The sequence below is a fragment of the Tursiops truncatus genome, chromosome 6, assembly GCF_011762595.2.
Source record: "Tursiops truncatus isolate mTurTru1 chromosome 6, mTurTru1.mat.Y, whole genome shotgun sequence".
Lineage (NCBI taxonomy): Eukaryota > Metazoa > Chordata > Mammalia > Artiodactyla > Delphinidae > Tursiops > Tursiops truncatus.
Genome location: NC_047039.1, coordinates 66,642,835 through 66,667,006, shown reverse-complemented (window position 1 = coordinate 66,667,006; position 24,172 = coordinate 66,642,835). Strand labels below are relative to the sequence as shown.

The window sequence follows — 24,172 nt, the reverse complement described above, 5'->3', positions numbered from 1 at the left end:
TATACATGGGAAACTTGTACAGCCTGGGTTGAATGCATGGCCTTCCAAAGAAGCTTTATATTTGTTTTTACCAGGTGCCCCAAGTGGCCAGTGACATATTTTTAAGTTAAATTTTTAGTGTGTGGATTTCCAGACCATGAAATTTTGATGGACCAAAGAGAATCTTTATATCCTTCGTGATTTTTGGAATCCACACACATATTTGTACTAAACTAAATGCCTTTATTGAGAATTTGTTTATTTAGTTCAGCAATATTTGTTGAGTATGCTAGGCAGAGTAGGTACATAATTGAATATGCAACCATTCTTGAGGAGATGGACGTAAAAGCAGGAATTTAGCTTTAGCATGATAAATCTTGCAAGGGGTATGAATACAGGTAAGCAGCAAAGAAGAACCATTAACAATGGCTGGAATAGGAAGGGCAAAGTGGGCATTGCCCAGGTGCTGGTTAAAATGAGCCTTGTATTGCGAGTAATAATTTTAAAAAAAGATGATAAAATGACAAAATCATATGTTTGCTTTATCCTTAAGATGGCACTATAAACTCACAATTCCTTTGTAGAGAAAGGATACATAAAAATAACTGTGATTTATCCAAAAATTTCACACAACCCTTATAATATAAACTAGAAAGGCTTTTGTGTGTCAGACACTAAGGGCTTGTATGTATTATTTTCATTTAATCTTTACAGCACCCTTAAGAAGTAGAGACAAGTATTTGCCCCATTTTTCAGATTAGTAATAGGAGTCAGAGATGGTGTGACTTGCTTTCAGTCACAAAGCCTATAAGTGACAAAGCCAGGATTTAAACTGAGACAGCCTGAATCTGGAAACCGTGCACTTATCACTATGTTTCCCCTCTTTATAGTAATCCACGTTGAAAATGCCACAATATTAGAATGACCGGTACAAAAACCCTCCCCCCACCTCCACCAGCCCCCATTCTGGCTAAATCACACAGGAAAACAAGTCCCTTGCATGAGAAGAAGTCAAAGAACCCATGCCTTAGCCCCCAGAGAGTGACAGAAGATATTGGGCACCCGGAACACTGTGTTAGAGCTGGTTCTCACTGCTCTGCCCAGACTGCAGTCGGAGGTTTGTCCTGCCCTCCCTTGGCAGATGCCCCTCCTAAGCCCTCCCTGGGCATCTGGTCTCATCGAACTTAGCGCTCTGATTGTGCTGACGGGTTTACATCTCTATTTTCCTCACTAACATGTAATCTCCATGCTTAGTATAATGCCCAGAGCATAAATTTCTCAACAAATCTTTGCTAAACATTTTCTTCTTCCACGTTAAGCCAGACCTTGCATCAGAGTCGCTATTTTCCCAGTAGCATCTCCTTTGCTCCCTACTATACATAATCTCCAACCCAGACAGCAACTTATAGGAGAGAAGGCAATTTGTGTGAAAAAGTAGTTTCCATCTGAAGGACTTATGTGTTTAGGTGAGAATTGGAATAAATGCTAAGCCTGGGTTTAAATGGTTAAGCAGTATTTATTAGCTAGTATGCCTTCCCCTGGGGCATTTCTAAACCTGAGAAAATGATACTGTGCTTACCGTTCTTCCATATTTTCATCCAGGTGAAGTACAGTTAAAATGAAGGCCAAGGCAACCTGGAAAAGGAAGAGAAGTATCCAATCAGCGAATCCTGCAAAAGGGGCATGAGTAAGGGAGGGTAAGTTCATCTGCTCACCTTCCACTTCCTCTCTTCTCTTCTATGAACTTCAGGTTGTTTCTCAGCAACAATTGGTAATAGTTACCTCCTGCCTTTTTGCCCTAAGTCAATAATTAGCCCCCAACCCCTGCTCCCCACTCCACTTCCCAAAGCTAGTGCTCCAAGTAGTATCTCTGGTTTGGCAACCTTCAGAGCAATTTTGGTAGCCAATAAATCCTCTTGAGTGAGGGAAACTTGGAACCTTTGGTATTGGGGATGGAGTTGGTAGGAGAGTTAGGAAGTTCAGGAGACAGTCTTGTGAAAGCCTGGGTTTAAATGGTTAAGCAGTATTTATTAGCTAGTATGCCTTCCCCTGGGGCATTTCTAAACCTGAGAAAATGATACTGTGCTTACCGTTCTTCCATATTTTCATCCAGGTGAAGTACAGTTAAAATGAAGGCCAAGGCAACCTGGAAAAGGAAGAGAAGTATCCAATCAGCGAATCCTGCAAAAGGGGCATGAGTAAGGGAGGGTAAGTTCATCTGCTCACCTTCCACTTCCTCTCTTCTCTTCTATGAACTTCAGGTTGTTTCTCAGCAACAATTGGTAATAGTTACCTCCTGCCTTTTTGCCCTAAGTCAATAATTAGCCCCCAACCCCTGCTCCCCACTCCACTTCCCAAAGCTAGTGCTCCAAGTAGTATCTCTGGTTTGGCAACCTTCAGAGCAATTTTGGTAGCCAATAAATCCTCTTGAGTGAGGGAAACTTGGAACCTTTGGTATTGGGGATGGAGTTGGTAGGAGAGTTAGGAAGTTCAGGAGACAGTCTTGTGAGGATTACAGCACAGGTTTGGCAGTGTTGAGTAAAAATTCAAACGAGCCGATTGTAAAGATCTAATTGGCTTTATTGAACAATTCATGAATTGGGCAGCAGCCCATCTAGCAAGTAGAGAAGAGCTCCAAGGAGTTGTATAAAGTGGAAGCCTTTTATAGACAGGAGGGGAAAGGCAAAAGGAGAGAGTGGATTACTTCATCTTCCCGTGAGGGATGGGAAGGGCCTATGTGGCTGATTACCTCATTGGTGCTAACCAGAAAATTCCAGACTGACCTGTTAAGACTACAGTCCTAGGGGAGGTTATAACTGCAGTTAGGTTACCTACTAAGTCTTGGTTTGCTGATGTGGGGCTTAGCACGAGTGACTCTGTTTTGGGCTTGTTGTTTCTTTTTTTCAAGAACAGTGAAGCAGATCAAGGTACAAAGCCAAGCCCTACACTAGCTGCTGAACTTGGACAGATTTAGTTTTCCTACTTACAAAATGGAAATATCACTAGCTCTACCTCATGGATTGTTGTAGGATTAAATGAGCAAATACATGTAAAGGTCTTTGAACGATGTCTGAAAATAATAGGTATTCAATAAATGTTAGCAATGATCATTACCATGGATTTATGTAATCTGTAAGCAAGGAGTCTGGTGAATGACTTCATTCCTTCACCACATATTATAAATCCCTTATTATGCACTACATACTGTGTTAGGTCCTGACACAATCTTCAGTTCTTTATTCAGCAAATATAACTAAGCTCTGGACAGGAATAATGCTTTGAAGAAATTATAATGTCTAATATGCTGATGAATTAGTCAACATCTTGAAATCTTCCTTCCCCAGTGTTTCAACTCTGTTTAGGGATGTCCCCCCATTGGTAATTAATCATCATAAATAGAAAGGATTTGAGTTACAAAATTTTGCTTTACTATAAAAGTTTATTTTATTTTCTCCATGAACTTCAGGATGTTTATTTTGTATAGTGGAGTATATTTTGTTTTCTAAGTAATGTGGCATTTGAGGAGCTATAATGCTTTTTACAGATTAATTTACGGGTTTTGACATTCTTGAGTGGGAAAACCTCCCAAATCCATGAGCACAGTGGATTTTTGGCCACACAAAGCAATTAAGAGGTTTGGGCTTTAGGGTCAGAGAGACCTGACTGTTAAATTTCTCCACTTAACAGTGGTAAAATCTTAAGTAATTTTTTCACTTTTCTGCACCTTGGCTTCCTTATCTATAAAAAGGGATAATAATATATCCACTTTGGGGGATGTTTGGTGGGTTAAATTCATTCATTCATTCATTCAAGTATTTATTTGTTGAGTACCTACTATATACCAAGACATTCTTCTGGGTACTGAAACTACAATAGCAAATAAAACAAGAAAGAGTTGTTGTCTTCACAGAGTTTACATTCTAATAAGATAAAATTTGGGAGAAAATTGAGATTATGTGAAATAAAACACTCCTTAAAAATTAATTATTGCATCCATGTTTGCAATGCTTATGTCACACATAAAAAGGCTTAAGAAGCATTTAAGTGTGGCAGAGGAGAGATTCAAATTAGAATTGGCAGTTATACAGTGAAGATATTCTGATAAAGAAAAATAATGTTGAAAAAAGTTAATTGCTAGTGAAGAGATTTTCAAATTATTTTTTATTAGGTAATCGTAATTTCATAACAGCTGTTTGGGTATACAAATATGTATATACAATTTTCTAAACATGTAAATAAAAGGCAGTAGTCTAGTATATCTGCTTGAATTCATATTACTCAAAATATTACTAAAACAGTTATTTTAAAAATCAGTAAAATTGTTTAACCCATTATAAAAATCTTGGGGTATGTGTACATAAACATTTTTAAGCTTGCTTTACAAAAAAAGAGTGCAATTTCTATCCAAGTGTTCAGAGTGACTTTCAAAAGTAGTTTAAAGGGGGAAAAAAGAAGGTAGCATTGCCTTGTAATACAGCAATAATTAATACTGACTTATACCTTGGGACATTCATGAAAGATCCTTTGTTATCACATATGGTAAAAATATTTAAAAACTAATACTCCATTTCTATGAATAAAACATAGAAAATAAGACTTTATTTTCTTAGATTAACTTGTTACTGTGAAAAGCTGCATTCATTCTGCAGACATTACTGACACCTCACATTATTACTTCAAAAATATTTATGATACTTGAACTTCAAAAGAAAACCCACAAGACCTATTCTCCTCCCAGTACATTCACTGAATGCAGATTTAAGTGAGCACATCTCATTTTGATTGTGCCCTTTATTTGCATACTTTAAAATGACTACAATATAGTACATTTGTATTTTTAACTGGTACCAAAATTAAGATGAATGATCTAGGCAAAACCAGCAGCCTGTACTTCTAGTAACAGTTGTCATATGCAAAAAAAAAAAAAAAAAAAAAAAAAAAAAAGCCCTGAGTCAGTATTTTTTGCAAAAGTAATGAAAAAGAGTGCTCTGAAGTCATTTTATAACTTATGAAATGGTTAAGACTGTCCAGTATTCATTTGTCTTTTTTTTTTTTTCATTTTGATTGAAGAGAGGTATGGCTTTGTTTAGTTAATCCAATTCAGATCATTCCTTAATACTCAATTTCATTTAAGTCCTCAGAATATCCTGATGAGTGCTGAGTTATATCTTCCATTTCTGTCAGGAAAGACAAATAGACAATAATAGTTTTCTCTATTTTTACTGCAGAAAATACTTAACTTGCATTCTTATGATTTGAGACTATTGCAAAATCCCTTTTCAGTCAAACTTATATAATTGTAAAAATATTGTTACCCGCACAGGATCCTGCTTGAAATTTAACATCATCAATGGCAATATCACTTCTTATTGACACTCCCCGAATGGCTTCAAAAATTATCTGAAAAATAATGAAGTTTGAATTTAGAAATAGAGTCACCCTGGTGAAACAATGCTGGTCAAGGGCAAATCCAGGCTGTAAGGGTCTGGAAGCCTAGATTGTTCTCAGGGGCCCCGTTTCAGGAAAATAATACAAAATCACCAATTCAAATTTAGGTACAAAAGGGAATATTTATTTGAAATTTAAAGAAATTCACAAAAATTACTGGAGCCTTGGAGATTCAAGTTCCTTTCTTCTGAGACATTTTTAGGCAATTTCCCAGAAATGCCCACCTAGAAATGCCTCCTGGTGGTGACCTGGTTTCCGTCCCCACCTAGAACATTCTACTCCCGGTACTCACAGGGCCTATGAGAGTGAGGGGCCCAGAAGCCTAAGCTTCCTTAGGCTCTCCCTAAAGCTACCTTCATACTAGTACTAGGTGGGAGAATTAAAATGACGGATGAGACCCAAGTATGAACAGCAACATATAACAATTAAATTTACCAAAAAGACAATGGGTCACTTATCATGTTAAATACCATAACATCCAAGACACAGCCCAAGAAAAAGAGGAAACCAGTTTCATGACTTTAGATCCTAGAAGAAAATAACTGATCAAATATTCAGGTTCTAAGGAAAATAGATCATATTACCAGCTCTAAGGCTGCTCTGATAATGGTTAATAAACCACCGAATACTCCAGGGAGGCTTATAGGTAATGAAAATCGTCCAGAAGACACATTTGCTCTACTCATTTTATGAGCAAATGACTCCCCATTGAACTAGTTTATGATTTAAACTAAATCAGAGACTATAAAGTGGATAATTAATAAGCATATGAAACTATCTTGAAATTAATGACTCAAAGAAGCTTTAACGACGGAAATGTTGCAAAATAACATTAATAGAAATTCTAAAGATATGACCCCAAACAAGAATCCAAATAAATGGCAAAAAGAGGAAAAAATGTCCTAACACATCTTGATAGGAAGACATATGAGTGTAGTTAATAAATGTTTTGGTTTTCTGGACAACAGTAAAATCTGTTTTTTGACCTCCACCTCTGCAATGGAAGTATAATAGGAAAATCACCTGATGGAATTATACCCTGAATTGTCTTCAGTTGGGCCAAACACTTGATTTCATACAATCCTCTCCTTTGAATTTCCTTCATATTTGAGTGATCACCATTTTATAGCATCATGATTGCCCCTTTGTATTATTCCCCTATTTGTATCTGTAGAAATTCTATTAAATAATTGTGGTTATTTTAGAATTAGATAGAAATATTATTTTTTTCTTTCAGTTTAAGTATAGTATTTTTTTCAAAAGGTTACTAAGTCATTAGCACATAAATACTAATTGTTGGGACTCCACTACTTGATAAATGGAACATTAGCTATATTTTGGTCTAGGGACACCAGGAAAAAAATTACTGAGATTAAGGGTACCATGAATAAGAAAATTTGAAGACCTGCTCTTAGCTCAGTACCCAGCACATAATAATTCCTACTAAATGTTAGGCAGTATAATGAACAATATGAATGATATAAATATTTCATTGAGCTGAGAATTTGTCTAACACTCTCTTTCAATGGTATCAAAATATAAGAAATCAGGGAGGAAAATACCTGAGAGCAGAGGAGGAAAGGTAAGCAAGGAATCCAAAGGAAATAAAATCATTTTGTGTTTTTGATCAATGGTGAGTCAGGTTCTGCTTAGCACTTTAATAAATCCCTTAGGAAAGGACATGATTAAAATTTTGCCACTTAATGCATTTTTTTCTACAAAGAAAAAAGTCTGATGACTGGAATATCATCCAGAGGCCACCCAGGTATTTCCCCTATAGGATAAATCTCAAATGACGGCAGTACTACAGCATTCCAAAAATCACCTACACCTGCCCACCACCACTAGTGATGTACACATTTACTTCTCTAGTTCTGTGCATTTTCCTGATCTCCAGTCTCATAGCCTATTTTTTACTTGACACACCCACTTGGATGTCTGATAGACATCAAAAGCTTTGCACATCAAAAACCAAACCAGACCAAACCAACTGTTAATTTCCCTCCTGCACATACCGCCCTCACTCCTCCAGATCTGCTCCACCTAAGGTCTTCCTCATCTCAACAAAGAGTGACTCCACTCTAGCAGTTGCTCAGGTCAAAAACTTTGAGGTCATCTGGACTCTTTCTCTCAAACCCCACATTCCACACGGAAGGAAGTCTTGTGGGCTTCTGATGACATCTCACTTCTGCTGCACAGCCCAACCCACCACTCCTACTCCTCTTGCAGGAGCCCCCAGAGTCTACTCCACTGCAGCCTACCGTCCATGTAGTACCTGGAGTGATCGTTTTAAAATATAAATCAGACTGTATTACCTTAAAGCCATCTGATGGTTTCTCATTGCTTTTGGAATAAATTTCAAACTCTACCATGTCACCCAAGGCCTTACATGAGTATTCCCTGATACTTCTTTGACCTCATTACCTGATCAGCTTGACTTATTCTTTTCCATAGCACTTATTAACACCTGATGTTACACTGTATATTTTTGTTTCACATTTTCTACCTCTCCACCACTAAAATGTAAACTAAAAAAGAGTAGGAACTCTATGCTATGTGCATTGCAGTATCCCCGGCACTTAAAAATAGTAAATGGTCAATAAATATTTATTAAAAGGAGATATTTTGGCCTTATACTATAGGATCTCAGTCTGGATGCCTGATGTAGCTATTGAGATTACCAAGTCTGCCATGGTTATAAAGACCAGAGATATTTGGGAGAGAATATATTTTTAGAAACAGTATCTTTTTATAGTTTGGTACTTTAAAGTTTATAAACCCTTTCACAAGCATAATCTCATTGGACCCTCACTCTAACTCTGGTGATATCAGCACGGCAGGCATTATTACCCCATTTTGAAAATGTATAAACAGTCTCAGAGAGGATAACATTTCTCCAAGATCACTCAGTGCTTGTGGCACCCAGGGCAATGAGTGTATTTTGGGACTTCTATGGTGGGAGGGAACGTAGAACAGTGGCTTAGAGATACAAACTTTGGAACCAGTCAGATCTGGGATTGAGTTCTCACTCTGCCACTGACCAGCTGGAGATTTAGTTTTCCCCATCTTTAAAGAGGAGCTATAATATCAATTGGAAGAACTCATGCACAGCTCTCAGCACTGTAAGTACCTGGCACATAGAAGATGGCCATTTGCACATGAGTGTCTCTGTGTTTTATTAGACACTAGGATGTTTTGGAGAACCTAGTTCATCGTGGTCTCCAGACAGTCCTGAGGGAATCAAAAAATCAAGAAGAAAATTCCTCATGGCAGATTCACATCTGAGCCAAAGGGAATGGTCTGGAATCTTCTTTCCAAATTGAGAGCTGAAAGTCTCTCAGGTCATTCCTCACCTTTGAACTTGAACACCCCAAGATGCCACCCCAGGTGCCTCACTACTTTGTGCTCAAAAATATTTTCAAACAACAAGCCACCTAGCAAGTCTAGTATATGCAAGGACCTGTACCTGGCCCCCAGGTTAGATGCTGGGAAGTCACCTGTTCCACAGAACTCAAATTCTAGAGCTCTTCTGCATCAGCATCATTTGGGGCTTTTAAAAAACATCTGTGCTCAGGCTCCACCTGAGAGACTCAGATTCCTTTCTCCCAATAACAGAGATTCTTCATCTTTAGAGTGCATCAGAATCACTAGGAGGCTTGTTAAAACATAGATTTCAGGGCCCTAATCCCCAGAGTTTCTGGTTCAGTAGTTCTGAGGTGGCGTCTGAGAATGTGTATTTCAGGTGAATTTCATATTAGGTGCATATGCATTTCAGGTGTTGCTGCTGGTCTCAGGACCACACTTTGAGGACATTTGAATAGGGTAGGAGTATGAGTGCCCTGATAGCCTAAAAAATTAATTCATCATCTCTGAATGATGATCAATGATATCAATAAGTTCCTGAGTGATCCATTTTCCTTCTGTAAGCAGATATTAAATCACTATCAAAATTATTCCTGGGGCTTTTTTTCTTTGTTAAAGTTTTAGATAATTTTATCCATGCCGAGATAATGGGCCAACAGTAAAGAATGGCACATCTTCCCTCTGTCATTTGTTCTTAGCAATCCAGCACCCTAGATGGCACTGTAACCTGGTCACCTCAGCTTCTGCAATTCATTCCCATTTAGATCTGCAGAAAATTAATTTTGGTTAAGGGCTGGTGTAAAATAATGTCTTTCTTTTGGATACTTCTTCCTTAAATCTTCCTTTAAGATTTGCTTAAACCAAGCGGCCAGTGGTTGAAGTTGAGGGGTGCTGTTCCAGAAGCAAGGATGAGGAGGAAGTAGGGCTTTTAGCTGAAGGTCACACCTGGAATTCTACAGAGCAATTTCAGGAATAGTCAGGGGTCTGATGATATCTCCCCAGAGCTTTCTGGAGCCTTGGCTCACGGCAGGCAGGTGAAGTCAGTGGCTTTCAGGAGGCTGCTGCTGATTTCTAGACTAACTGGCTGCTTAATCTCACCCATTGGAATTGAAAAGGCTCTTTCTTATTGCTGTCCAGATTCCCTTATAATTGGGATCCTGTAGGATGGAGGTCTTCTACCGCCTGTGAGAAGACCCAAGGGGAGACCCAGGACATAGGATCAAGACTAGTTTCTTCTGCATCAGTGCGGGCAGAGGCTTAAAAATTTACTCTGGACCACATACTCTGTTAAATAGAAGCTTACAACAAAAGCCCTTGTGTGTGGCTAATGATGAGTGAAAGATGCAGCTGCAACAACTAATTAGGTAACACCATGTTTAGAAGAAAGAGAGACTCTGTTTTGGAAGTTTGCAGGATACACAGAATATACCTGACACTCAGAATGCACCAAGACAAAAATAGATACACTTTCATCACTGAGTTGCAAAAATCACTTTATGCATAAATACCCAAAGCCTTCTCTTTCTGCCTAATTTCCCATTCACTGCTTAGGTTCAGTCAATATAGACTAATTATTTTTACTCTTAAACAAGTACTGCCTTTATCTATGACCCTGAAAAAGAACAAAACATTCTTGATGGTAGCAAGAAAAAGAAAGAGCATCAGAAGGTTAAAGGAACATTTCCCATCACTTGATTCTTATCTCTTTTGGCTTACCTGGTGTCGCCTCTCACAGGTGTATTCAATCAGCACTCGTAGCCAGGAGATGCTCTGCTCACCTTTTCTTCTCCATAAGAGGGACTCTTCACTGTCACCTTCCTTTTTCAAATAAACATTCAGGAGGCCAGTCCCTGCTCCATACATGTGGTAGAAAAGAGTCAAGCAGTGTTTTCCAGTGACTCCTCGTAGAGGCCTGGACAAGAGTCGTGCTTTTTGTCCGTACACCATGTGGGAAGCCTCGATGTACATGTAGTAGCCTTGACAGCAATGCAACATCAGGTATTGTTAAAAAGGACACTAATTATATTCGCTTCTTTCTCTTATATATACATGTATATTTTTCCAGATTATTTTCCATTATAGGTTATTACAAGATATTAAATATCGTTCCCTGTGTTGTACAGTAAATCCTTGTTGCTTATCTATTTTATGTATAGCAGTTTGTATCTCTTAATCCCATACTCCTAAGTTATCCCTCCCCTCTTCTTTCTCTTTTGAATAGTGTTCTTGGAAACAAATCAGAGTCAATGAATGACTTGACTACAGTACTGATAAAGGATTTATAATTTTGGAGAATATGTATAATCCAAGGAGGATAAATATGCTACAAAATTTAGACCATCAAAATAAGTGTTTTCATGTAATAATTTATAATTCAGTTTAATATACAGGAAGTAATAAATATACTAGTATTGTGCCACTGAGGTGGCAATTAACATATCAGAATTTATCCTACTAATTCGTGGACAATACTCTGAGCTTCTAGACACTGGTTTAGGGGAATAGTCAGGTAGATCTGGGTTCAAGTCTTGGCTCTAACATTTGTTGTCTGTGTGACTGTGGTCTAATGGATTATCCTCTCTGAACCTATTTTCAATTTAAAAATAAGAATTAATAAACCTGTGCTACAGAGGTGTGAGAATTAAATAATGTGTGCGACATATGCTCACATGTAATACATATTCAAATATGAGTTTCCTGTTCTGCCCTCTTTCCTGAGGTTTTCTGTGACACTTCTTGAAAATATAATTATATAATATTTAATATAATTATATATGACATTTTATATATTATATATCTTATACTATATACTGTACATCGTATACATGTTAATTATATAACACTTTACATTTCCATTTTCCTTTCCTAACTTTAGTTTGCTTTTTAATTTACTGGTTTCAGGCAGAAGCGGAATTAGTTCACATGTAAATAAGGCAGTGGTGTGTTGGAGCCTGTTTCCACTGGCTCCCAACAATCAATTGTGTGATTTCTGTTGGTAGGTCCAAATGGCTTCACATTGGTAGTTTGAAATGGGCCATGATGGAAGTATTTACACCACAGAAATGGGACATAACTACAGATCAGCCTTCCCCGCAAAATTGAGCTGGTTGGTATTAAATAATTACCATGAAGCTACTGAAACAGGCAATATAGTAATAGTAATTTCTAGAATAATACAGCCATAATATAATGCTGTGCACCTGTGGCTCATTTTTAAAAAAGCCTTGCACTCTACATAAGTAGCTCTTAATCTTTGCTCATTTGATGAAACCTTTATATCTCTTCTACCTGAAAAAATATGCACAGGTTTTTGTATGTGATTTCATTGTCTTCTTTGCCGATATTGATTTTTTTACATACACAATGTAAAAATAATTTTTACATAGTGTTATCTATTATTTCACACAGAAATTAATGGCTGCATTGAGGGAAAAAAAGAGATCCCAAATAATGCATGCAAATGAAATGGCTTCTAGAGCATCTTTATAGTTTGAAGTTTAATCAATGAGGTCCATTCATTTCCCAAAAGGCAGTGTGTGAGATACCCCAACCAGAACTGATCAGAAGCTCCACCTACGCTCCTTCAAGGCACTCCTCCTCTTCCTTTCCCTCATTTCCGTAAAGACCTGAGAATCCTACATGCTATTAAAAGGGTGGGAGAAAGAGTCCTACCCAATTTGGTCTTATCAAATAGTGTGCACTGTGCAACCCCTTCCCCCAGCGTTTCACTCAGTAAAGTTATCACCCTGAAAAACTGGGCGATCAGAGTCATGGGGTGTGGGCTTTGTCAACCAGTCATCCCCATGACCTGCTCTAAAATATTGGGAAAATACTGTCATTTTTCTGGCGTGCTCACCAATGACATCCTCATTACTAAAACCAGTGGTCAATTTTCAGTCCTGGTCATTCTTGTCATCAGTAGCATTGGACAGAGTAGATCACTCCTGCCTCCTAGAAGGACTTTCTTATCTTGGTCTGTGGGAAGCTGACCTCTCCCAGTTTTTCCCCCACCTCACTGCTTACTCCTTTGCTAGTTCACCCTTTCTTCTCTGACTTCTTGACCCTGGAATGCTCCAAGGCCCAGTTTTTGAACTTCTCTATTCTCACTCACTCCTTTGGTGATCTCATCTTGTTTCATGGCTTTAAATGCTCTGTGTTGTCATATCTCAAATTTAAATTTCCAACCTCTTTTCTGAAATCCAGACTTGTTTATTTAAAGTGCCTAGTAGACATCTCCACATATTGTCAAGTAGACATCTCAGACTGAACATGGTCAAAACGAGGCTCCTAACAGCCTTGCCCTAAAGCCTATCCTACCCTTTCTAGTTGACCAGGCCCCAAACCTGGCCATCACATGCCACTCTTCGCCTCCTCTCTCTCTTCACATCCAGATGGTCAGGAATTCCTGTTGGTTCTACCTTCAAAATATGTCCAGAATCCAGTCATTTTTCTCCTCACCACCTGCATTGCTACCCCCTGGTCTGAGCCAGTGTCATTTCTCAGGTGGATTAATACAACACTTCCCAACTAGTCTGCTTGCTTTTACCCTTGTTCTCTGCAATCTAATCTCAACACAGCATCCACAGTAAACCTTCTAAAACAAAAGCTAGATTTTACCATTCCTCTGTTCAAAACCTTCCATTGGCTCAGCATTTCACTCAGAGTGAGAGCTGAATGCCTGAAAATGTTTAGGGCCCCATACGATCTCCTGCTCATTCTCTTAGCTCTCTGATTCTACCACCTTTCTCCTCACCCACTCTGGGTTGTGTGGTCACACTGAGTTCCCTAGTGTTCCTGGAATACAGTAGGTATACTACCACCTCAGGGCCTTTGTGTGTGCTAAACTCTGCTTAGAATGGCTTTTCTCTCATATAATCTCAGGTCTCACTCTCTCACCTCTAACTCTGCTCAGATATTACCTTTTCTATTAGGCCTATTCTGACTACACCATTTCAAATAGCAATTCCCTTCCTCTGGCACCCCTCTTTCTCTATACCCTAATTTATTATTTTCCACACCATTTAATTGCCTCTTAACATACTGTATGATTTTCCTATTTTTTATGTTTGTCTCCTTCCTCTGGAACACACAAAGGCAGAGATATTTCCTTATTTACTTCACTATGCCTCCAGGTCCTAGAACAGTGCCTGGAACATAGTAGATGCCCAATAAATATTTGTTGAATGAACAAATGAATTTTTTCCACAGCTCTAAGCCACAGACCAGTTTGACCATTTCCAAAGCACATGGCTCTAACAAGGTCCCTCCAGTTGCATGAGGATCTTGGCAATGAGACATGTACTTGAATAGGATGCTCCAAGGCAAAGCCGGAACAAGTCCAAGTTTTGATAAAATTAAAGTCACATCAAAGCAAGTGTTCTCAAGCTAGTTCCACACCATCTGATGTATTTTTTAACCAAACACACATTCTTAACTTCATTATCTTCATTCTTTCATTGGCAATAAAATTGCTACACAAGAAGCACTGGGGTTTTTACACCTTTAGCAATGAGAGGAAATTTTGTTGTTCTTTTCTCTAATATTTCCTAACTTAAGCAAGACTAGATATAAACAAATACAGATACACAAAATCCTTACAGAAGGGTGTATTTAATTTAATTCCATGGAAAATAAAGTCAAAGCATGAAATGACCACAGTTTCTCACCTACTATGCACAAAGGTATTCCATACTATCCTATACATAAGTTAGTATAGCACAGTGAACTGAAACCCTACTTTAATGCATGTTTGAATTAAAAAATATTTCCTCCAGAAATAATTCTTAGGTAAATAAGAAGAAAGTCAAAGAAAAATAACTTTGGTGCCTGGCTTTGGGGCACTCAAAAGCCTACTTGAATTCTAAGAAAAGGACCTTGGCTAAAGATGAAACACTCAATTGTGGGGTGGGGAGGGCTCCTCTGAAAGATGCTGTCACTGGGAAACTGGAAAGTAGAGACTATTGTGGGTGTAAAACATGAAGTCTTTTCAGAGTGGAAAGGAAGCAATAGATCCATCATAAGTGAGAGATGACCCAAGAAGTATCTTCCGTCTAGTGATGATAGTGCATCCCAGTGATAACGACATGAGTCCTGGCCAAAATAGCCTGAGGTCCTGGAAGAGAGGTAAACCTCTAATCACCTCCAGGATTATCTAACTGAATTCTTTCTTTTGTGAGTACTGTGCACTAATCATTTAGCCTCAACTGGATGAAGCATTACTCTGGTAATGCTTTCAGCTCATGCGTCTCTGCGTCTTGGGTATCTGACTGAAGCCATTACCTAAGGCTTCCAGTTCCAGAGATTGTTGTGTTTAGCACCATGAAAGATGAAATGAAAGCTCCTAAGGTGTGTGACATGTGTAATTGTGCTGCTTTTTGAAGAGAGGGGTAACATCCTGGGGAGTGTCAGTATAACTGTGCCTCTCTGGGGCACTGGCACCAGTCTGCTTTTCTTGAGTAATGCTGACCGTTCCAAAAATCCTTCAGGTTTTTTTGTTGTTGTTTTTTTAAACGGTTTCTATTTTAAGGACATATGCATATTCCATAAGGCAATACTGATTTAGACTAATCTAGATCAACATCTATACCTAAAAATAATTGTAACATATTTGTCAACTGATCAGAATTTGTCCCTTTGATGCCCAGACCAATTATTCCTCTTGATTCCAAATATGTTTTGCTTCTTGACTTGCATGTGACACTTCCTTTCCCCAGAAAAGATCACAGCTTCACGGAGAGCCAGTCTGCCTCACATGTGTTTGGAAAGCAGAGAAAAGCCCTGTGTGTTGACAAGCTTTGCCACATTCCAACTCCAAATGCTGTCTGTCTCAGCAAACAAAAGCTATGGATTGGAGCCAGGAGCCCCAGTGCTGAAACCTCAGACTGGCTTACGTGTTCCTGCACATGAAGGATTCCAGTCTGCAGAAGGGATTATTAACTAGAGAAAACAAATCACTTTCTCTGTGGATCACTGTTTAACATTCAAGACGGGGGTTCCAATGGGTCTACTGGGAGATGAGGGTCCCATCTGTTCTTTGCTCAGCAGCTGTGATGTGTTGAGACACACACCGTATTTGTAATTTGGAGCAGTGAAGCAGCTGTTCCTCTAGTCTAGCAGCCTCCTCTCACCAGGGCCAGGAAGGAGTGGGGGGCCGTGTGGAATGAATAGCTAGCTGCTTCATTAAGCTGAAAGAGGATTCTTAACAATCAGGGAAAAAAGATACCAATGCTTTGGGAAGAACAACTGCTAAATGCGTCTCTCTAAAATTGTTCTTTGCTATATCTTTTAAATGATCTTTAAAGCTCCGTCATAAATGAGGAGTTATTATTTATTGGGTACAGAGTTTCAGTTTGGGAAAATGAAAAAAATTTCTGGAGATGGATGGTGGTGATGGTTACACAACAAGATGTATGTATTTAATGCCACTGAATTACGTATGTAAAAATGCCTAAAATGGTAAATTTTATGTTATGTATATTTTACCACTATTTTTTTTTAAAAGCCTGTCATAGAAGCCTTCTCTTGTGTAAGCAGAGTCTGACAATATCAGAAACTAGTGTGACAAGTTATGAAAAGATTGAGGGAGATTGGAGATTTTAATAATCTGGAGCCAACTGCCCCAATAGTTACAGCCTAGTTGGGTAGCATCATTACATGTATGGATATTAGCACCAAAATTCTTAAAAGACAAGGACTTGAATGAGACTGCTATTAAATTTCAGCTATATAACCAACACATTAAAGATATAATTTTGAATTTCTTTTGTCTGACAGTACACTTTTATAAATAAATGTCATTATTTGGTATTTTAATGTATCATTGATATTTCTACCACACAAGAAGGGGGTGTTCTTAGAAGTGCATAAGACTCCTACGTTTAGTAAGTAGCGTGTCGGAAGAGAATTTAATTGTCAGAAGTACAGAAGATGTATTGAAACACTGAACGGTACCACAAAAGAAACTGATGGCGTCTCTTTCTTTGGAAATTGTTAAGAAAATGATGAATAGCTACTTTTCTAGGATTTGGTGGTAGGGAGAAGAGAGGGAGGACTGGATGACTTTTAATCTATTCACTGGTGGACTCAGTGAGCTAGGAAATGCTACAGTTGAAGGCATTTTCTCACTAAACTGGATAGCTATCTGTTCCTTTATTTATTCTACTATCTTTTGGCCACAAAAATCCATGTAAACTCCAGGGCAACTAAAACAATTGTTTAAAAAGAATTCTGGGGCTTCCCTGGTGGCGCAGTGGTTGAGAGTCCGCCTGCCGATGCAGGGGACACGGGTTCGTGCCCCGGTCTGGGAAGATCCCACATGCCGCGAAGCGGCTGGGCCCGTGAGCCATGGCCGCTGAGCCTGCGCGCCGGAGCCTGTGCTCCGCAACGGTAGAGGCCGCAGCAGTGAGAGGCCCGCGTACCGAAAAAAAAAAAAAAAAAGAATTCTGACAGCATGGCATCATATAAATGTTAATAAAATTTCAATAGCCAATAAAACCCTTGGAATTTTGTTAAGACTTGTCTTCATTATCTTGTAAAGAAATAGCATTAGTGTCAGGGAACTTTCTGATTCTGCCAGGATAGAGCTACTCAAGTAGATGGTGACAAGAAATGGATAGACAAATCCACCAGAGTCCATTCTAGCTCAATGCAAGTCAAGATTTATCTGTCACAAGTGCCTTTATTATTTTATTAAATAAGGAACCGAATGGTGGAGCTAGAATTTTTTTTGTCTTTGTTGTTGTTCTAGTAGAATGACATATTCTATGAGATGACTGACTTAAACATTGAAAATGTTTCCCCAACTTTAGTCACACAAATACTACCATCATGATATATATATTTACTTATCCACATACTACCTGCACTGTTATTCATTTAATATTTTTCTTTAAATAGATTCCAGTTTTGCTACTTAAATCCATTTATTCAAATAGGAAATGCATGTTAGCATGAAAACAGAAAACAAGCTATAAATCTGTGAAATAATGGTTTTGCTGTACTGATTGTATATTTTCTTATACATAAATATTACTATCAAAAATATTCATCCACTTACCCCTTAAATTACCCAGTGGTACTCTGGAAAACATTGGTTTAAGGTCTACCAAACCTTCTGGTTTCTACTAAGTCATTTTATTTGTAAGCATAGGCCATGATTTTCTATTTATAAAGGCACAAGTGACACAAAACACCGAGTCCAAGAAAGTATCCCAGAGATGAGCATCAGATTTTGTAAACTAGTCACTCATTATAAAAATAGTAATACCGTTCACTTCAGTGGAGTTTATATAGTATCAAGCCTTTCAGAAATATAACCTCAGTTAATCATCACAGCAGCCCTAAGAGATTAGCAGGGCATCCACTGTTGTATTTATTTTACACATGAGGAAACTGAGGCTCAGAGAAGCTATGTGACCATTTTCCAGGTTATGCAGGTAGCAAGTGGAAGAGTCAGCTCACTGTGTACCCATTGGTCTTTCCACTAGACCACATACACCATGCTACGCCCTAGAACTGGAAACTGCATCAGCAGTTAGTGAATCAGGAACTACGGCTCCCTTGGAATTGCTATGTAGGATGATGTATTGATTCTGATAGACACACAATAAACTATATCGTAGCCTTTCTGAACTTCCTTTTTAATTTAATGAACCTATATTTACTGACCATCTAATGTAGTTGTCTGTAAAATAGCTTTGTATGCCTCTCCTCTATTTTCTCTTGTATATGTTCTTCCAAGTGTAAATTGACAGGCTTTAAGGATGGGAAGTAAAAAGGCAGAATGCAGTATATGAGTACAGGTATATCCTCTGAAAGTCCCAGAATGCATTGCATTCAAAAAAGATTCTGCTGTCACTAACACCTAACAAATACCCTCCAGTCATCAAAGAGAAAGATACTGTTGCTGGTCCAGCATTTGAGCCTGTCACTTTATTAAAGTATGGAATAAGAAATTCAGCCAATTTTGTACCCTGCCATTATTTTAAAGCCTGTATTTGAAAAAAGAGACATAGAAAAGATTGTTAGGACTAAATGTAAAAATAGCAAAAACTCAACAATGCAGGCAATAGAAGACCTTTTTGGATGTAATTTCATTATTGTTTAAATTGTACATCTAATCACAGGCAGGTTTGCTATTGCTCTCCCAGGATCCAAGCAGACAATAATTAAAATTACTTTGAATGAGTTTCAGTGCTTTAATATTTAAAATGTGTATGTTGTCTTAACTGATCTATAAGATCTTGTCTACCTCCAGCATCCTATAAATCTATGAACTGTTACTAAGCCAATTACATTTTCTTATTACTTCAGACCATATCCCTGTTGAAGAGAAGTTCTAGTGACATTCATCTAAGCAACCGTAAGTACATTTACTATGTAAGTCACTTCTTTAAAAAAATAGGAGGTGGACTTCCCTGGTGGCGCAGTGGTTAAGAATCCGCCTGACAATGCAGGGGACATGGGTTCGAGCCCTGGTCCGGGAAGATCCCACATGCCGCGGAGAAACTAAGCCCGTGCGCCACAACTACTGAGCCTGTGCTCCAGAGCCCACAAGCCACAACTACTGAGCTTGCGTGCTGCAGCTACTGAAGCCCATGCACCTAGAGCCCATGCTCCACAAGAAGAGAAGCCACCGCAGTGAGAAGCCTGCACAGCGCAATGAAGAGTAGCCCCCGCTCACTGCAATTAGAGACAGCCTGCATGCGGCAACGAAGACCCAACGCAGCCAAAAATAAATAAAATGAAATAAAAAATAGGAGGTAATTGTTAAGTGGTTTCTACCATAATTAAATTTAAAAGGCATTTGCAGTATTTTTTTTACTATGATAGTTGTCCCCAATATTTATTACTCAAGATTGAGAGTTATAAAGGGAAAAAAGTAGAATAGTCTCTCAGACAGTTCATAGCCAAAGGCAGTATAAATGTAAATTTTAATATTCTGCTTCTACTACTCCTTGCCAAAGACAGAACACCGTGCAATAATGTAATACCAGATACAGCAAGATCTTGGGTAGAACAGCCAGGAAATATCAACAAAAGAATACAGTTGAAAGAGACCAGAGACACATAGAGCTCATTCAAAAACATTATGATGGGTTGGTTTGTAGTGCAGAAGAAAACAGCAAATGCCTTCAAATTTTGAGTATAACAATCATGCTCTTAAATATATGATGCTAAAAAAATGAAATACCAGGGACATCCCCTTGTGGATATGTTGAGTAACTTGTAGCTGACCTACGCTTCCACTGAGAAAAATTATTTTTAAAATGGATAAATTTTTTTTAGAAAACATCTGTTTTGAAGTTGTCAGAGAGCTTCCCAAGCAGCAAGAACTTGAGGGGCCAAGATCCCTGAGACAAGGGAAGGTCAGTGAAGTGAACTCAACATTCTTCAAGCTGCTTTCCCCACTGGGGCATTTGCCTATTCAGTTTAGAAGTTAAGCAGAGGGCAGCTAAGAGGCAGAGAAACCAACAGTTCTCACTGTGGGATGATAAAAACTGGAGTCCAGGGCTGCAAAAGCAGCTGGGGCTTGAGGATCAAGTTTTGTGAGAAATGATACACACAGCAGAGTGAGCAATCTTCCCTTGAGGCATGTGCCAAATTATTTTATTTATTTATTTCTTATACAGCATGTTCTTATTAGTTATCTACTTTATACATATTAGTGTATACATGTCAATCCCAATCTCCCAATTCATCCCCCCACTGCCACTTTCTCCCTTTGGTGTCCATACATTTGTTCTCAACATCTGTGTCTCTATTTCTGCCCTGCAAACCGGTTCATCTGTACCATTTTTTTAGGTTCCACATATATGCATTAATATACAATATTTGCTTTTCTCTTTCTGACTTACTTCACTCTGTATGACAGTCTCTAGGTTCATCCACGTCTCTACAAATGACCCAGTTTTGTTCCTTTTTATGGTTGAGTAATATTCCGTTGTGTATATGTACCACATCTTCTTTATCCATTCATCTGTCGATGGGAATTTAGGTTGCTTCCATGACCTGGCTATTGTAAATAGTGCTGCAATGAACATTGGGGTGCATGTGTCTTTTTGAATTATGGTTTTCTCTGGGTATATGCCCAGTAGTGGGATTGCTGGATCATATGGTAATTCTATTTGTAGTTTTCGAAGGAACCTCCATACTGTTCTCCATAGTGGCTGTATCAATTTACATTCCCACCAACAGTGCAAGAGGGTTCCCTTTTCTCCACACCCTCTCCAGCATTTATTGTTTGTAGATTTTCTGATGATGGCCATTCTGACCAGTGTGAGGTGATACCTCATTGCAGTTTTGATTTGCATTTCTCTAATAATTAGTGATGTTGAGCAGTCTTTCATGTGCCTCTTGGCCATCTGTATGTCTTCTTTGGAGAGATGTCTATTTAGGTCTTCTGCCCATTTTTGGATTGGGTTGTTTGTTTTTTTAATATTGAGCTGCATGAACTGTTTATATATTTGGGAGATTAATCCTTTGTCTGTTGATTCATTTGCAAATATTTTCTCCCATTCTGAGGGTTGTCTTTTCATGTTGTTTATAGTTTTCTTTGCTGTACAAAAGCTTTTACGTTTCATTAGGTCCCATTTGTTTATTTTTGTTTGTTTATCTGTTACTCTAGGAGGTGGGTCAAAAAATATCTTGCTGTGGTTTATGTCAAAGAGTGCTCTTCCTATTTTTTCCTCTAAGAGTTTTATAGTGTCCGATCTTACATTTAGGTCTTTAATCCATTTGGAGTTCATTTTTGTGTATGGTGTTAGGGAGTGTTCTAATTTCATTCTTTTATATGTAGCTGTCCAGTTTTCCCAGCACCATTTATTGAAGAGACTGTCTTTTCTTCATTGTATATCCTTGCCTCCTTTGTCATAGATTAGTTGACCATAGGTGTGTGGGTTTATCTTTGGGCTTTCTATCCTGTTCTATTGATCTATGTTTCTGTTTTTGTGCCAGTACCATATTGTCTTGATTACTGTAGCTTTGTAGTATAATCTGAAGTCAGGGAGTCTGATTCCTCCAGCTCCATTTTTTTCCCTCAAGACTGCTTTGGCTATTCGGGGTCTTTTGTGACTCCATACAAATTTTAAGATTTTTTGTTCTAGTTATGTAAAAAACGCCACTGGTAATTTGATAGAGATTGCATTGAATCTGTAGTCCAAAAATGCTTTGGGTAGTATAGTCATTTTCACAATATTGATTCTTCCAATCCAAAAACATGGTATACCTCTCCATCTGTTTGTGTCTTCTTTGATTTCTTTCATCAGTGTCTTATAGTTTTCTGAGTATAGGTCTTTTACCTCCTTAGGTAGGTTTATTCCTAGGTATTTTATTCTTTTTGTTGCAATGGTGAATGGGATTGTTTCCTTAATTTCTCTTTCTGATCTTTCGTTGTTAGCATATAGGAATGAGAGAGATTTCTGTGCATTAATTTTGTATCCTGCAACTTTACCAAATTCATTGATCAGCTCTAGTAGTTTTCTGGTGGCATCTTTAGGATTCTCTATGTATAGTATCATGTCATCTGCAAACAGTGACAGTTTTACTTCTTCTTTTCCAATTTGGATTCCTTTTATTTCTTTTTCTTCTCTGATTGCCATGGCTAGGACTTCCAAAACTATGTTGAATAAGAGTGGCAAGAGTGGACATCCTTTACTTGTTCCTGATCTTAGAGGAAACGCTTTCAGTTTTTCACCATTGAGAATGATGTTTGCTTTGGGCTTGTGGTATATGGCCTTTATTATGTTGAGGTAGTTTCCCTTGATGCCCACTTTCTGGAGAGTTTTTATCATAAATCGGTGTTGAATATTGTCAAAAATTTTTACTGCATCTATTGAGATGATCATATGGTTTTATTACTTAATTTGTTAATATGGTGTATCACATTGATTGATTTGCGTATATTGAAGAATCCTTGCATCCCTGGGATAAATCCCACTTGATGATGGTGTATGATCCTTTTAATGTGTTGTTGGATTCTGTTTGCTAGTATTTTGTTGAGGATTTTTGCACCTATATTCATCAGTGATATTGGTCTGTAATTTTCCTTTTTGTAGTATCTCTATCTGGTTTTGGTATCAGGGTGATGGTGGCCTCGTAGAAAGATTTTGGGAGTGTTCCTTCCTCTACAATATTTTGGAAGAGTTTGAGAAGGATGCGTGTTAGCTCTTCTCTAAATGTTTGATACAATTCACCTGTGAAGCCGTCTGGTCCTGGACTTTTGTTTGTTGGAAGATTTTTAATCACAGTTTCAATTTCATTACTTGTGATTGGTCTGTTCCTATTTTCTATTTCTTCCTGGTTCAGTCTTCCAGATACCTTGGAAAAGGTATTTCTTCCTTATACCTTTCTAAGAATTTGTCCATTTCTTCCAGGTTGTCCATTTTATTGGCATAGAGTTGCCTGTAGTAATCTTTCACGATGCTTTGTATTTCTGCAGTGTCCATTTTAACTTCTCCTTTTTCATTTCTAATTTTATTGATTTGAGTACTCTCCCTCTTTTTCTTGATGAGTCTGGCTAAGGTTTATCAATTTTGTTTATCTTCTCAAAGAACCAGCTTTTAGTTTTATTGATCTTTGCCATTGTTTTCTTTGTTTCTATTTCATTTATTTCTGCTCTGATGTTTATGATTTCTTTCCTTCTACTAACTTGGGGTTTTGTTTGTACTTCTTTCTGTAGTTCCTTTAGGTGTAAGGTTAGATTATTTATTTGAGATTTTTCTTGTTTCTTGAGGTAGGATTGTATTGCTATAAACCTCCCTCTTAGAACTGTTTTTGCTGCATCCCATAGGTTTTGGATCATCATGTTTTCATTGTCATTTGTTTCTAGGTACTTTTTGGTTTCCTCTTTGACTTCTTCAGTGAGCTCTTGGTTATTTAGTAATGTATTGTTTAGCCTCCATATCTTTGTGTTTTTTACGTTTTTTCCCCCTGTAATTGATTTCTAATCTCATAGCATTGTGGTTGGAAAAGATGCTTGATATGATTTCAATTTTCTTAAATTTATCAAGGCTTGATTTGTGACCCAAGATGTGATCTATCCTGGAGAATGTTCCATGTGCACTTGAGAAGAAAGTATAATCTGCTGTTTTTGGATGGAATGTCCTATAAATATCAATTATCTATATCTGGTCTTTTGTGTCATTTAAAGCTTGTGTTTCCTTATTAATTTTCTGTCTGGGTGATCTGCCCCTTGGTGTAAGTGAGGTGTTAAAGTTCCTATTATTGTGTTACTATCAATTTCCTCTTTCATAGCTGTTAGCATTCGCCTTATGTATTCAGCTGCTCCTATGTTGAGTGCATACATATTTATAAATTGTTATATCTTTATTCTTGGATTTATCCCTTGATCATTATGTAATATCCTTGTCTCTGGTAACATTCT

General features: G+C 38.0%; 1 protein-coding gene across 3 annotated transcripts in view; it reads right to left on the bottom strand.

The window, feature by feature from the left end:
* Positions 1 to 4,121: 4,121 nt before the first annotated feature.
* MAMDC2 (MAM domain containing 2) overlaps positions 4,122 to 24,172 on the bottom strand; it is a 165,828-nt gene continuing 145,777 nt past the window's right edge. For 2 of the 3 annotated variants that reach the window (XM_033858158.2, XM_073806197.1), the window contains exons 12-14: positions 10,507 to 10,766; positions 5,295 to 5,379; positions 4,122 to 5,156 (exon numbers count right to left, since the gene is read on the bottom strand). In XM_033858158.2, coding sequence (XP_033714049.2) covers positions 5,092 to 5,156; positions 5,295 to 5,379; positions 10,507 to 10,766 — 410 coding nt within the window. In that variant the 3' untranslated portion in view covers positions 4,122 to 5,091. Of the gene's footprint in view, positions 5,157 to 5,294; positions 5,380 to 10,506; positions 10,767 to 24,172 lie in introns of those variants that run through there. The other variant, XM_073806199.1, reaches the window with a different exon arrangement.